Source organism: Lactuca serriola, chromosome 3 (assembly GCF_051521515.1).
Source record: "Lactuca serriola cultivar US96UC23 chromosome 3, Lser_US96UC23_V15, whole genome shotgun sequence".
Classification (NCBI taxonomy): Eukaryota; Viridiplantae; Streptophyta; class Magnoliopsida; order Asterales; family Asteraceae; genus Lactuca; species Lactuca serriola.
The window spans coordinates 66,391,147-66,407,839 of record NC_136410.1 but is presented as its reverse complement, the minus strand read 5'-3'; the positions used below and the strand labels follow the sequence as shown (position 1 = coordinate 66,407,839).

Below are 16,693 nucleotides of genomic sequence, written 5' to 3'. Positions count from 1 at the left end.
ACGATTTGGCTAAATTTCAGAATAAGATGTCGAAGTTCGTGATTCGAGAATGCTTACCTTTTGACTACTTCGACAACAAACGATTGACTTCACTCATCCAAGATACTCTCCAACCACGATATTGTCATGTGAGTCGTACTTCTATTATATGTGATTGTATTGAAATGTGGAAACTTGCAAAAAATGAAATGATTTTATTTCATTCTTTAGAAACCGGTGTGAATTTAACTTGTAATGTTTGGACGACTCCTCACGATTCACCGAATGCGTACGTTTGTGTTGCCGCTCATTGGATTAATCCAAATAATTGGGTAATGATGAAGCGTACGATTACGTTTGAATTGTTTGAGTATCCGCACACCAGTAGAAATTTATTTAAAATTTTAGATTGTGTGATCAAAACTTATAAACTTGAAGGAATTTTTTTTTCTATATCATTTGATAATGCATCAAACAACACCGTCGCGGTTGGACAACTAAAACTAAAATATAAACCAATTTGCGTTGGTGTTTTTTTTCATAGTCAATGTGTTGCACATATCATTAATTTGGTTGCGCAAGATGGTCTCACTAGCATTGAAACTATAAAAGATGGTTTCAAAGACATGTTAAGAGATATTTTTAGTTCTAGTAATGCTTGATATCATAATTAATTAATTATATGCAATTTTGTGCCGATGTGAATGCCCTCTTGTTAGTTCCGAATTGGGAAAATAATACCTGATGGAACTCCACTTGAAAAATGTTTGAATGTGTCTTACGTCAAAAAGATACTTTACAAATGTTTTCATGACAGGCTTGCGGACCGTAATAAGGTTACGACTTATCCGGAACCATGTGGGGATACTATCAAACTTGTTACGGACACGCTTGATGTTTTTAAAAAAAAACAACTACTTTTTTATCGGGGGTTTATTGTCCTACAAGTTGTTTAGTTTTAAACCAATTTTTTTAATGTATGCGAAAATAAATGAGTTTGAAATAAGAAGCACAATGTTTGCTAATATGCAAAAGTTAAAAAAATATTTTGAAGAAATGCCTCCTATTATTACTTGTTCCGCCGCTTTGAATCAGACTCTAAATGTTGGACGGTTGAGACTTTAATTGAAAATATTTATTACGATTTGGTTTATTAAATAATGACATGAATTATGCATCAAAGGAAATTTCAAAACTTAACAATTTTTTTCAAAATTTATTTGAAGTTTATTTAACAAAATATGGTTCAACAAACATTAATGGCATGATGTAAAATACGGGGGCATCTGGATCCACTTCTCGCCAAAATAACGAAACAATTCAGCTCTATAATACTTTGAGGAATGAAAATTCCAAACGAGCTCGGTCTAACACCCCTAGTAGCGAGCTCAGAAGATACATTGGTTCTGTTTTCTTTTCACCAATGAGTGTTCAAGAGTTTGAATATTTTGGCTTGGTGGAAAGGAATGGAAACCCAATTTCTGATTCTAGCTACTATGGCCCATGATCTACTAATCGCCTAAGCTTCTATGGTAGCTTTAGAATCAGATTTTTCTATTTGTGGCAAAGTTATATTACCAAGAAGAACAAAACTCATCCTTTGTTGGTGGAAGTGTGCATTTGCTTGAAATGCTACCTTGATGGTGTGGAACGGATACAAGACATTGAAATACTAGAAGACACATCGTTGCATGCCAAACCACGAGTACATGAGGAAAAAGTAGTGATGGGAATGTCAATGCCACTCACCCTAGAATAGCTTAAGTATGAGAGATGATTGCGCAACGAGACGACAGATGATGAATAAATACAAACAACAATGACTACGGACTTGGAATGAAGACTACAACAACAACGATGTTTTATATTTTATGTCTTTATTTATATTTGAAGATGTATTAGTTTGACAATTTGGATGTTTTGTGTTTTTATGTTTGAAATTGTATTATATATTTTTAATATCAAATATTTTATGTCTTTATTTATATTTGAAGGTGGATTAGTTTGACAATTTGGATGTTCTGTGTTGTTATGTTTGAAATTGTATTATGTATTTCCAATGTCAAAAACAAAAAAAAAAAAGAAAAAAAAGTTGAAAATTGCTACAAAGAAATGTGTTGATTCAAGTTGAACAATTTTGTGCATACATATTCACAAACATCAAATTTATAAAAAAAAAAAATCAAAACTATGTCTATTTTTGATAAACAAGAAACAAAAGAAAAAAAAATAAAAAATTGAAAGAGATGCATCATATGTATGGTTCAGAAAAGAAAAATAACCGGTTTGTGCAACACTAACCCAGCCCATGGTTTAATATAGAAAAGCCCAAATTTTTATCCACATGGAAGGAGCCCAAAAGGCTACGAGGCTAGTAGGCTGCAGACTTTCCTAGAATATTCTTCATCGTCTTCGCTCCCTCCCTCATCGTCCTCTTCTATCCATTTTCCCCAAATTTCCTTTTCTCACTCACTCATGGATTGTGCTTCAACTCTCTCCATCTGCTCTCATCCAAAACCAACCGCAAACAGCAGTTTCTCAACAGGTGGCTATGTGCTGCTTCGCAGGCGGCTGTTTTTTTCTCCGTCGTTGCAGTATGTGAGTTCAGGGCGGCGACGTTTGAAATTCCAAACATTTGCAATAAAAAATGCTTCGGCTTCGTCTGGGCGTTCGGGAAGAGCTAGGAAGGTTTATACGGAGTCGCAATCCGAAGCAGCTCCTTCAACTTCCTTTCCGGTGAAGGAGATTGCTTCTTCTGTGTTGCCAGTCGGTTCCTTCATTGTCGTCACTTTTGGTATCGCTTTTAATTGCTACATATTTCTGTTACGTTTTCTTGTTTATATCGTTTTTGAATGCATTGCATCCATTTCATACGAGAGTAGATTGATTGCGCATTTGAACACAATTAAGTTTAACTATAACAATGAAACAAAAGCAGGATCTGTGTAACTTCTCAATGGATCACTAATTTATGTCTTCAGCTGACAGTTATGTGGAAATTAGTGGAGAAACTGATGATGCCTAAGAAATCAAAAGCTCCTGTACAAGAGAAAAAACCGACTGAAGGAGTGAAATGGTCCTTTGCTGCTGGGACAAACTTATTACCTAATTTTGGTGCAAAGATCGAAAGGGAATCCAAACTTCGACTCAATGATTTCTCCAAAGAACTTAGGTCATTCAGCATTGTTGACATGTCAGGTACTAACAAAATAACACCATATAAAGATGCAATGAGTGAAGCTAAATTCCATACATTTTCTTATACACTCCTTGTAAAGCACCACTATTCAAATCATGTATCTTTTGCAGGTCGCAACTTTGGAGATGAAGGACTATTCTTCCTTGCTGAGAGCTTGGCTTATAACCAGGTTTGATTATTCTAATGATAATGTTTACTTTTATCCTGCATAATTCATCTCAAGCTTCTTATACAATGATATTTTATAATGAGTGCAATTCATTAGCATCTGTGTAGCTTGTGAAAGGGTTGTGAGTTGTAATGAATTTTTTGAATACAAGTCTCAAATGTTATGATTTGTATGATCTTTGGGTGAACTATGGAAGCAAATCATCATCCAACACCTGTCATATTGAATCAAACTATATGTATGGCTGTTTTTGTTGACTTAATCCAGATTGAAATGCCTGAATAGAAACTCAAGTAAATGAGACTTTCCCCATTAAGTCATGACTTTTTATCGATTTGGCTCTGTTTTCTTAATGCACCATTGCTTTTTCCTTTTCCAGGTTGCTGAAGAAGTAAATTTTGCTGCTAATGGAATAACTGCAGAAGGAATTAAAGCTTTTGATGGTATTTTACAATCAAACATTTCTCTAAAGGTTCTTAACTTATCAGGAAACAGTATTGGGGATGAAGGAGCTAAGGTGAACTAATTCTTGGATTTTAATTTGTAACAGTTGTTTAATATTTCAGGTTTTGGATGTTTATAATTACTGAATACTATATGTGCTTTTATATATGCAGGTTTTATGTGATATGCTGGTGGATAATAGTGGTATTCAGAAGCTCCAGCTAAATAGTACTAATATAGGTGATGAGGTTAGCTTTTTATGTATTTTATGTTATTATTATTTTTATTATTATTTAAATTTCAACATGTTAGTTGTTGTGTGAAAGACTCTGATGTATTTCCATGTTGCAGGGAGCAAAGGCCATTGCTGAGTTGCTAAAGAAGAACTCAACCTTGAGGACACTTGAACTCAACAACAATTTGATTGATTATTCTGTAATTTTTTTTTTCTTTTTCATCTTATTTTAAAAAAAAATTAATAACATACTTCTTACTTTTTAATTGGTATTGATGACAGGGCTTCTCAGGTCTTGCTGAAGCACTTCTTGAAAATAAATCATTGAATAGTTTATATCTAAAGTGAGTCATCTTACAAATACATTTTATACATATTTTGGAAATTTATAATGCACGAAAATACTAATTATTTTTGTAATTATCATAGTGGAAATTATGGTGGTGCATTAGGCGCTTCTGCCCTTGCTAAAGGGCTTGAGGGTAACAAAGCTTTAAGGGTACTTTTGTCATTTCCTTTTCCTTTATTTTTTTTTTTGTAACTAACACTAAAACTTTGTTGGCTTAAATTTGTTTATTATAATATAAAAATGCAGGAGCTTTTTTTGCATGGGAACTCAATAGGAGATGAAGGAGTTCGTGCATTAATAACTGGATTATCTTTGCATAAAGGTTTAGTTTCTTTATTTCTTTATTTATTATTTTATTTAATATATATAATTATACGTTTCGTTTAATTTTATATATATATATATATATATATATATATATATATATATATATATATATGTTGTTAACTTAACATGTATAGTTTTATAAGCAGGAAAACTCACAGCTCTTGACATTGGAAACAATATGATAACCTCAAAAGGTGCATTTCATGTTGCTGAATATGTGAAAAAAAGTAAATCTTTATTGTGGCTTAATGTCTACATGAATGACATTAAAGACGAGGTATTCATTATTTCATTATTATTTTAATATTTTCTCTTTCAAATACATAACAATAATTAATATCTTATTATATAAAATGCATCAGGGAGCTGAGAAAATAGCCGATGCTTTGAAGGAGAATCGTTCAATAACAAACATAGACCTGGTGAGTAGATGGCTTAAACTCATTCTATTAAATTTAAAGTTTGTTTTATATAATTATTTGAAATTAAATTTATATTTTCAGGGAGGAAATGACATACATGCTAAAGGGATCACTGCAATAGCAGAAGTTTTAAAAGATAATACTGTGATAACAGCTGTAAGAAAATCAATTTTTTTATAAACTTTTCGAGTTTTTTTTAATAATAATAGCAAATTGAAAACAGCTTGAACTTGGGTATAATCCCATGGGCCCAGATGGAGCAAGGGCATTGTCGGAAGTTCTTAAGTTTCATGGAAATATAAAAACTTTGATGCTTGGTTGGTGTAAGGTAATTTATAAAACTTTTTTTTTTTTTTTTAATTTCTTTATCGAGTTTTAAAATCTTAAATTGATTAAATTAATTTAAAAAATTACAGATAGGAGCAAAGGGTGCAGAGTTCATAGCGGATACTTTAAAATACAACAATACAATCACCACTTTAGATCTTCGAGCCAATGGCCTTAGTGATGAGGTATTTTATATTTTATATTATTAAAATTTTGTATCATTTTTTTTAATTATAATTAAAAAAAAAAGTTAATAGTGAGTGGGTGGTTGCAGGGTGCAAAGAGCCTGGCTCGAAGTTTGAAGGTGGTTAATGAAGCTCTTGTGTCATTGGATTTAGGGTTTAATGAAATTAGGGTATGACACGTGTTATCTATAATAACACTTCTGATAAAAAAAGTTTATCTTTTTGGGGTTAATTTTGATTTAATTTTTGTTAAAAAAAATAGGATGAAGGGGCTTTTTCCATTTCGCAAGCGTTGAAGGCTAATGAAGACGTGAGGCTGACGTCATTAAATCTTGCTAGCAATTTTCTTACGAAGTTAGGTCAAAGTGCTTTGACCGATGCAAGAGATCATGTGTATGAGATGAACGAAAAGGAATTAAGTATTGGGTTTTAGAGATTTATCATTTCATTTTATATATAATACCCAAAGGAGAAAAGTGTTGTTAAGAGGTATTTCCACATTTTATTATTATTTTTGTTAGTTTTATTTATACTTGGTTGGGTAGGCATCCCGACTGCAGGGGTGGGGTGTTTAGAAATTTTGTGAAGAACTTATTTGCATGCAGCTATTTTTGTTTTCTTAATTTTTATTGACTCGTTAATAACATATGCTGCGAAGGTGCACTTTTTTTTTTAAATATCTTTAATCTAATAAATGTAAATTTATTAGGAATAAACTTTTGACTTGTTCAAGTTCCATAAATAAGATATTTTTTTGATCGTATTAGTTTTGTAACTATTATCAATGTTGTACATCTATTTGTATGATCACGGAAAGAATATGGCTACATTATATTGTATTAAGAGTATTAACATAAACTTCTCAAGTTTTAGAGACTGTTGGTGATTTTAAACTTCTCAAGCATAGTAAGTGTAAGAACAATGACTACATTTGTAGCTAAAACATTTTAAACTTAATGTTTGATTTCTTATTTGATATATACCAAAACGTTGTGTTGAGTAACTTTGGAATTCACTTGAATCAATATATATATCAGATTTGAACAAGTAGCCTGAGTTTTACCTACAAAAGAATCTAAAGCATCTCTGTAGTCTAGTTGAGCAAAAAGATCACTCGTCTTCACTTATTTCCACTATCCAAAAACAAAATGTTATACTACTATTTGATCTTCTAAGAGCATTCGTTGCAATTTTTATTGGGAATCGGAGGTATATGCTCTTCTCCATATATGTTTGGTGTAAAGATTTCCCCACAACAATGGATTATTTAGAAGACGTGTTCCAATTGATCAAGAAACGTGATTCAAGAGAAAATTAAGAAAAACAACAGGTTTTGAATCATCCTCTTAATTGGCTTTCATTTGAGTCCTATGGTGGCACGAAGAACAATAGGATTTTCGAAGGCAAGGCGATGAACTATAATTCAATTTTTTTTTGTGAGATTAAAACCACCTTTTATAATTTAATTTGTATTTTTGTTGTTTTCCACTAGCCTTTTGCTAGTATTGGATTAATAAACTTCTTCCTGTTAAGAAAAAATAATAAGCTTTACGAGAATGATCGGAAATCGGAATTGACCTTTTGATAAATTTCTTTAATTGATAAACAAAAGGGTTTTTATCCTATGAATTATACCATTTCTTTTATCGACTTGCAAACAAAGAAATTAGACTTGAATAAGAACAAAATATATTAACTCAAAGTAAATATAACAATATAACATCATGACTCATAGTTCTACGAACCCTTCCATTTTAATAGAATACGTAGCCTTTCATTTCGTGGGCAGAAGACACGTGGCAAGCAAGTGTTACATAGTAAAGTAAATGTATAGCTGAGTCGAACGACTGTATTCTTTATTTATTAAATTATAAAATTAGTTTTGTTAGCAGAAGACAGCTGGCAAATAAAGACAAAACCTGGTTCACTTCCCAAAGCCCATAACCCTCTTTTATAAGAACGAACCACCTTCATAATTTCTTTCACTACTTTCAATTCCATGCAAAAATGGCTTCCACTTCAAAGTTTCTCCTCCTGCTTATCATTTCCATCTTTCTCATTTCTTTGTCTCAGGTATTTTTCTGAACCATAACTAAATTTATAAATAGTTCCCTATATAGATTACGTTTATGGACAATTAATAATGACTTATTTTGATTTTATATGTACAAAAAATGAATATCATTTCAAGTTATCAACGATTGAAATATATATCTTTAATATTGTATTAAGAAGAAGTTCCAATACTAAAACAATTTTTATAATCTTTAATCCTTTAGTTCTCATTCTCACTGTTGTAGCTTTATATGTGTATTTGTCACGTATTTTTTTATTATGGGCTTTTCAGGTTTCTTCTTCTTCTTCATCCGAGGCTGGGATAGAGGCCCAAGCCCATCAACCCCAGGTTTCTTACTCATACTTTCTTAATTTCATATTATCATTTATTTTGTTGTACTTACACATATAGAAATTCATGGGTGTGATTTTTTAGGTTGTTAAAGGACCAAACCGCAGGTTTTTGGGGTTTGTAGGTATTTTTGTGCATTTTTCCAAAATATTAAAGGTATTTTTGGGACTGAATATGTATAGAGAAAGGTGTTGAGGGTCTTTTGTGTTAATTACGCAGACTGTGGGAGTCTATGCGCAGTAAGGTGTGGGAAGCATTCAAGGCCAAACGTGTGCACAAGGGCATGTGGCACGTGCTGTCAAAGGTGTAACTGTGTGCCACCTGGCACACATGGCAACAGAGAACAGTGTGGGAGCTGCTACACTGACATGCTGACTCATGGAAATAGGCCTAAGTGTCCGTAGTGTTTATGTATGTGTGGTGCTTTTGAGTTTTGGTCTAAAAATATGTGGCCATAATGTAATATTTTAAAAGTTTTCTTCCTATGTATGCATGTAAGAAAAAACCTAATTATAATAAAAGAGTTGGTGATAATTCACAACGTAATTTTGTCAAGGTGTCCACATGAATATGGAGAAAGATGAAACAAAATAATTGCAGGCCAGAATGCATTTGAGAAAGTATGATGTTCATACATACATAAACCATAAAGTTCATATGATCTTTTGGATCATTTTTGTGATCTTGTATATGTTCTTGAAACTACTGTGAGTTTGTGATCTTGTATATGTTCTTCAAAATACTTTGGGCTTATCATCTTGTTAGTTTGTATATGTTTTGTTTATATTTTTATAGTGTAGGGTCTTTTATATAAACATTATATACTAGTGGTATTATTAATATATATGAAAGGCATAACTGTGTGAGGGTTGCCTGTTTTTTCTTTCTTCTTTTTTTTGGACAAAAATGGTCCCTGAACTTTATTAAGGCTGTCAGTTTTGGCCCACTTTTTAATTTATATCCAGTTTTGGGCATTTTTTAAGTCAAAGAACCAGTTTCGGACCACTTCTGTTTTTTTAGCTAAAAAAACGTTATAGGCAAAGCCTGAATCACCTACTAGTTTATTTATAGCAATGTAATACATCAAAAATCCAACGGGTATTGTAACAAACCAATATGATATCAAGCCTATGTTTCACATGTGATTTTTTTCCGGCCGCCTGCTGCCTCATCGGTTCTCTCCGCTTCCACCGATTGATTTTTTTTTTCTCGTGCATGTCCTTCAGCCTGTCGCCGTCAAAACTCGATGTAATGTCCCAAAAATCATAATAAAAATTTTCAATTTTTAAAAAAGAAATAAAAGCCATTTTCACAAAAGTCAAACCCATAAAAATAATTGTTTCACAAAACGGAATCAAATCAGAATATAGTAACATAACATCTCTCAAAATCATGAAATCTTCAGGATAGTATGTACAATCATGCATTTGCTTTGCCCCAATCCTTAGAAATACTTAAAACATTTAAATCCACAATTATAAGCAAAAACTTAGTGAGTTCCCCAAATACCTCACACAAATAGTACACATACAATGCATGCATACAAGACCTACATCACAGGGCTGGACCGCTACCTGAGCCTTCAACGTAAAGCTGGACAGCCCTCCTTGGGCCTACAACATGAAGCTGGATTGCACATTGGGCTATAATATAAAGCTGGACCGCCCAGGTATCTTTGCCTTTAGCACACAACTAGACCGCCTTAAGCCAACCATAACATGTCAACATATGCATATAAACAACAAACTACCAAACAGACACCACAAGTATTTATGAAAAATCTACATGCCTTACATATCACTACAACATACCAACATACTAAGGTGCTGTTTGTTTTTTTTACAAAAACCTCTTCAAACCACTTTCTGCTACGCGGCGCAGCATACGCGCAACACTTTCCCTTTCGCAACAGTTTGTTTTTTAGAAGACTTCAGACTACAAAACCTCTGCGCGTGTGCTGCTTGGCACAACACTTGACTTGCCTCTTCTAACCTCTTCAACTTTGATTTTTTCCAAGTATTTTTTTAGAATTTTGGTATAACTTATTTTTTTAAGCTTTGATTTTCTCAAATTTTTATTTACGAATTTGATACAATTTCTTTTTATTGTTTCCACAAATTTTTTAACTTGTTTTTTTTTTGTTTTTTTTTTTTTAAATTTGATTTAATTTTTTTTTATCGTTTCTATTAATAATATTTTCAGTTTTAATTGCATCTTTTTGAACGTGTGTAATTTTTTACGAACTTTGTAGACATCTTTTGCAATATTTTCTTAATTTTTTTTTTATTATTTTCTCTTTTTATGTTTTTTAAAATTAGTTTTTTTTTTTCAGAATAAAACTGTTAGCTTCTTTTATATTTTTTAAGTTATTTTTAAAAAGTTTTACATTTTTGTTTTTTTACATGTTCTTTTTAGAATTTGTTTTTAAATTTCAGTTTACTGCAGCAGTCTGCAGATGTTAAAAAACAAACATGCTTCTTATTATAGACTGAAACCGTTTGTTCCATCTCTTCTGCTACAGAGGATTGCAGAGGTGGTCCGCAGACTTCATGAATTTTCGCTTCGAAAAAACAAACAACACCTAACATACAGAGGATCCATATTGTAGTACAAGATATAGTAAGAAAACTCACCTCACACATGGAAACATATATCCCTATATCTCGTCACACGCAAAGAAACCAGTACAACACACACACCTAGTCATTTTATAAGGGTAAAACATCAATGTATGACCTAAATCCTAAAGTTTGACCTAATAGTCATTTTATAAGGGTCAAACATCAATGTATGACCTAAATCCTAAAGTTTGACCTAAAGTCAAACTTAGTCAAAAAGTCAATGGTCAAAGTCATCAGCCGACTCACCGCGTCGTGGCCAACACGATGGCACGACGTGTGTAACATTCCAAAAACCATGCCAAATTTTTTTAATTTTAAACGATATTTTCATAGAGTCATCAAAATATCAAATACTGTTTTCAAATCAAATCCATAAAAATTAGAGTATTAGAATATTCTCTCAAACATAAAAAACAACATGAGTATGTGTACGATCACGTCATCATCTTGCCCGATCATCTGAAGTACCTGAAAACATTGAAATCAAAAAATGCAAGACAAATCTTAGTGAATTCCACCAAAATACCCCACACAACAGTATATATATATATACAATGCATGTACACCGGGCCTACATTCTCCAAACTGGATTGTCCCCAGGCCTACAGTCCTTAGACTGGATTGTAACTTCAGATCTGGACTCCTCTAGGTCCCAAGTTCATAAAGCAATAAACTTTATCTCGTATTGATCTCTTACCATTCCCTAAACCTCATTCTAGACTTGGTTTTGGTGTTCTAAGCCTTTAAGACCTTGCATGCAAGTAAAGTTTGCAACTTTACGTGGAATATGTGCCTTAGGAAGTTGGATCTACAATTTGGAGCTTTTGGGTAGCTTAAAAACGTTTGAATGGGAAATAGATTGAAGGGACTTGACGAGTTGCATGGTCAACTCGGCGAGTCTGATGAAGATTGGCCATAATTGGGTTCTGCATGAACTCGGCGAGTCAGCAAGACGACTCGACGAGTCAGTTACGGTTTTCCTGACTTTTGGACACGCATGGACTTGATGAGTTGTCTGGAAACTCGGCAAGTCAACTGGGGTTTTCACGATTTCTCGAGTTCTGGAAGGACTCGACGAGTCAGTAAACTGCACTCGATGAGTCAGGTCAACATGGACTGTTGACCTTGACCGTTGATTTTGAATTTGACCAAGGGTTGACCACTTTGAATTTTGGGGGTATTTTAGTAAATTGCGAATTTATGGTAGTGGTCCTATGGTGAATATAGGTGGTGGAGTTCGTGGCTGTGATTTGAGAGTTTGACCTTATCACTACAGTTCGACATTTGTGAGGTGAGTTTTTCTCACTATACTCAAGGGTCTAAGGCACCAAGGCCGACCTTTTTGGATTGTTATCCTGACATGTTATACTAGTATGATCTGTCAGATCAGTATCCTGGTAGATAGGATGATGTTATGCTGTTATGATCTGTTAGATCAATATCCTGGTAGATAGGATGATGTTATGCCAGTATGCTATGTTAGATCAGTATCTTGGTAGATAGGATGTTATTATGTTGTTATGATCGGTTAGATCGGTTTGTCTGTCTATAGACTGTTATGTGATTATCTGATATATGTGCACATGTTTGATTGGTGGTTGAGGCTTATCTGCTTTGTGCGAGAGCCAACAGACTTGGGTAATCCAACCCGATGGTTTTGGGCCTGGGATATTCTATCCCGAGGATGACTGGACCTGTAGTATGTGGGTATTCCAACCCGATGGTTGAGGGCCTGGGGTATTCCAACCCACCCCGATATCTTTCGGGTATCTTATCAGGGTGCCCCATTGGGTTTCGGGTTTTCCCATCGGGTTTCGGGTATCTTATCGGGTTTACAACAATTCATAATGAAATCTTTATTCCGTTTTAGGGTACCCTGATGTCTTATAAAAAATACATGTTCTAGCCTCCCTTTCAAATTAAAAATATGATGAATCATTTTAATAAAATAAACCGGACGTTATACTAAAAATTATTTGATTTAAGTTTAGTGTAATACGTCCAAACATAAAAAATGATCATTCACACCAGATTGTTAATAACTAAGAAGATTTTCCATAGTAAGTATTTTATCTTTGAATGCATACAATTAACATCAAAAGGATTCGAACATTATATATATATATATATATATATATATATATATATATATATATATATATATATCGGGGCGGGGCGATTATAACCCACTCCCTGCCCCGAAACCGATAAAAAACCCGATAACGAACCGTTACCCGACCCGAAATGATCGGGTTTCGGGTTTCCCCGTCGTGTTAGGGATTTTTTGCCATCTCTAGTGGGAAGGCACAAGTGTGATCGTATAACATTTTATGATTTTGATTTCTTGGATACTCTGACATGAAACTATTTTGAAAACACTTTGTAACAATTAATGGTTTTAATTGGTTGAAAAGTTTTAAATTGGCTTGATTTTTATGGGTGTTGCAAGTTGACTCTGACTTTGACCATGGTTGACAAAGTTTGACTTTTGAGGGCAATTTGGGTATTTTAGAATTTGATGGAATTGGTCAAATGGTGGTTGTAGGCATTCGAGTCGAGAGCCGAGATTTGGAGTCAGACCTTATCAGTTCTGCACTACTTGTGCGGTGAGTTTTCCTCACCGTACTTTCGGGTCGAAGACACCAAGGTCGGCCCATTGGTTTGATAACCATACATTGTTGATATGCTAAGTATGGTATAGATATGCATGCTAGTTTGGTAGATCTTTAGGATTACCTGTGATTCCGCCTGTTTATCTATATATGATATTATCTGTTATATGCTGACATTTTGTATGGGTTGGGTTGAGGTTGTACTACTCCGTGCTGTAGCCAACAAACCCTGGAGTATGCCAGATATGAGTTGAGGGCAAGGGAGGGCATGTCAGACTCATACTAAGGACTCATGAGCATTCCAGATACGAGATGAGGGATGTGAAGGGCATGCCAGACTCATACTGAGGGCTTAGCGGTATTCAGTCCAAGGACTGATCAGGCTGGGGAGTAAGCCAGACATAAGCTGTGGGCAGGGGAGCAAGCCAGACTTATGCTGTGGGCTTAGGGGTAATCCTGTCTGTTAAGCTGTGGACCCATTACATGTTGTTATTACATTTTTGCTATTTGTTATGTATCAGTATTTTTGGGGGAACTCACTAAGCTTTGGACTTATAGTTTTGGATTGGGTTTAAGGTACTTCAGAGGATCGCGACAAGGTGAAGGCGTGATCGTGCACCTTCTCATTTTTTTTAATGATTTTGGGATTTCTCTGATATAAAACTTATTTTGTAAACAATGTTGGTTTTGGGTTGTTTTAAAAAGTTTAAAATTTTCAAAAATTTTATGAATATTACAACCGTGTCATTGTATGTAGGATACTAGGATTCTTTTATTATTGTTTCATTGTTATTATAATTTCATGACGGTATGCCGTATGAGAAGTTCATAGGTCAGTAACTTGTAATATTACTAACTTGATTTATTTATTGTGATTTTTCATTATCATATAAACGATTCTTTTTGTGAAAATACATTAAGGTCTCGTCGTTTACAATTATAGACACTTTAAATCTTTATTTATTTATTTATTTATTTATTTATTTATTTTTGCTTTTGCGACCGACTTTAATCCAAACTCGCAAATAGTATATATATATATATATATATATATATATATATATATATATATATATATATACTCCCCCTGTCCCAATATTATTGTCCACAGACAAAAAACACACAGATTAAGAAAAACATTAATTACCACTAACTTTATTTAATAAAATGACAATTTTGTCCTTACTTTGCATTTAAATGTTACAATAAATGCTTAGTTGGTTAAGTAATAATGAGTGATATATTGGTAAAAAATGTTATTTTTTTTAGAAGTGGACTATTATTTTGGGACCAACCAAAAAGTAAAGATGGACTATAATTTTGGAACGAAGGGAGTATATATTAACAATTTACCGGCACCAAGTGCTGGGTGAAAATATTTTATTTAGAAATTAATTTGTAGAGACGAGTAGTTATTTTATACAAATAGTTTACTGAAGCTAAACAACAGACGACGAATAATTTACTTTTATCGAATGCTTTCGTTCTGGATATTAGTTGCCTTTTTTAGCAACCAACTAATTGTTTCATTTTAAAAAATAGTTTCCTTTCAAAAAAAATATTTCTTTTTCGAAAAAAATATCATATTACAATGAATACACATATAGTTTTCTTTTAGCAATTAGTTTCTAACCACATCACCAGTATATATATATATATATATATATATATATATATATATATATATATATATATATATATATATATATATATATATATATATATTAAGTGATGAATAAGGTATGTCATCACTAAGCAATGTATTAAAAAAAGATAAATGTACTAAAACACTTCAAAATGAAAATATGCATCAATTCTTTGATGTTTTTCTTAAACAAATTAAAATAATATATGGTAGTATAACAGATACAAACTATAATTCCACAAAAACACTGAGTTTTACTCCAAAGAGGCCCATTCAAAAAAATCTCTTATTAAATCCCAAGTTCTATTACTTCATTCCCAATACATTTTACTACCATTTCATCATTCTTAAAATAAGAGCAACACAAGGTACAACTTCATATATAAAGGCCACTTAACAATTTGATTTTATTTTTGTCAACTAAAACACATCCTCCATTCGAAGTGTTATAAAAAAAGATAGCCACACCCCTCAATCCACTTACTCTTGAATTGTGGCACATAGCAGACAAAATAGTTAGAAACTGAATTTTAGGGTATTAAAACCCAAAGCAGATTAACCTCCAACTCTAAATCCCAACCGAATATTATAATCTCAATATATTCCTGTTGAAATCCTCGAAGAAAACCTGTCAATTGAATTGTGAACTTACCTAATTGCGTTTTGTTAAACAAAACAGTGATCAAGTACCGAAAATCACATTTCAAAAAAGACTCGCTAAAGAAAATAGAAGATTAATAGTTGATTTCATTTTCAAACAATAACCAAGTCTTGCAAGGTCTATGATCTTAATGACTCTTTGGACAGAACTTACCTGAAACACCATCAAATCCTTCAAGAGTAAGAAAATAGAAATCTAGTCATATATATTTATAAATATAGATATTTATAACTAAACTTATTTCAATTTAATTTATAAGTGGGCTTTCTCCATCTTCATAGTAGGGGTATGAGATACACTTCATACTTATGATGTTAACAACAATTATGGTGTCAAGTAGGCCTCCATGCTTTTACCAGAAAAGTTCTACTTTTGTTAGCTTTTATCAATTGAAATGCATAAAACATAGATAAATGCGAGTATGTAGCATAAATAGACATATTCTAATAGTATAGCAGCAAGTACCTGTATGAAATTGTTTGTCATATGTTCAGGTTATAAGATGGATTTTCTTTGGCTAGTGGCCACATACTACATTGATATATAATAATAATAGATGAATTTAGATACCTATAGACATGACCGAATCCAATTATTGTTATTAGGCCCATGACATGTAACATGTGAATTTGAAAATTATTGTTATCAATAAACTATTCGCACCTCATCAAAGGCAACTCTAATAATTTAAACACCAGCAGGAATGCCATTTTATACAAATCTACATGGCAAAACCAATACAGGAATTCCAACCAAGTTAACATTCACCTGCAATTTCACAAATGAAAACCAAAAGGCCAGAAACAATATTAAGAAAAAACAACTTATTGCATCCATACTAACACAAAACGAACAAAAGCTAGCAGTTAAGAAATAAGCTTAGAAAGACTTACAATCATGATATCCCCTGTATACATTGCCAATGGATCATTTTTCTTTTCACCTGTTAATAAAGATGATTGCTTTGACATCAAGAAAGAATGAAGAATTCACATAAAAAAAATTATAATGTGCAAAATTGCTGATTTTATATGGTGCAGGTGAAATTAGAATATCATGTTCATCTAATGTTGCCTTGAAGCTTTTCTGGACTACAATCCTCCTCTAAATC

At 32.8% G+C, this 16,693-nt stretch overlaps 2 protein-coding genes and 1 long non-coding RNA gene across 4 annotated transcripts in view; 2 read left to right on the top strand and 1 right to left on the bottom strand.

Moving 5' to 3' along the window:
- LOC145094491 (uncharacterized) overlaps positions 1-16,693 on the bottom strand; it is a 216,646-nt gene that overhangs the window by 25,007 nt on the left and 174,946 nt on the right. The window lies entirely within an intron of this gene.
- On the top strand, positions 2,377-6,282 carry EMB2004 (RNI-like superfamily protein). 2 transcript variants are annotated; one of them, XM_079030461.1, is made up of 16 exons: positions 2,377-2,773; positions 2,968-3,177; positions 3,289-3,347; positions 3,727-3,864; positions 3,965-4,039; positions 4,143-4,226; positions 4,309-4,370; positions 4,456-4,525; positions 4,622-4,697; positions 4,849-4,979; positions 5,065-5,124; positions 5,206-5,280; positions 5,348-5,452; positions 5,541-5,636; positions 5,726-5,806; positions 5,899-6,282. In XM_079030461.1, exons 1-16 carry the CDS (start codon positions 2,455-2,457, stop codon positions 6,067-6,069), a joined length of 1,812 nt encoding a protein of 603 aa, XP_078886587.1. In that variant the 5' UTR covers positions 2,377-2,454; the 3' UTR covers positions 6,070-6,282. The 2 variants fall into 2 exon arrangements, with proteins under 2 accessions (XP_078886587.1, XP_078886588.1); XM_079030462.1 differs by having other exon boundaries at positions 2,634-2,773; positions 2,961-3,177.
- Positions 7,608-8,584, top strand: LOC145094490 (peamaclein-like). The gene is made up of 4 exons (XM_079032665.1): positions 7,608-7,709; positions 7,984-8,040; positions 8,128-8,167; positions 8,263-8,584. Exons 1-4 carry the CDS (start codon positions 7,644-7,646, stop codon positions 8,445-8,447), a joined length of 348 nt encoding a protein of 115 aa, XP_078888791.1. The 5' UTR covers positions 7,608-7,643; the 3' UTR covers positions 8,448-8,584.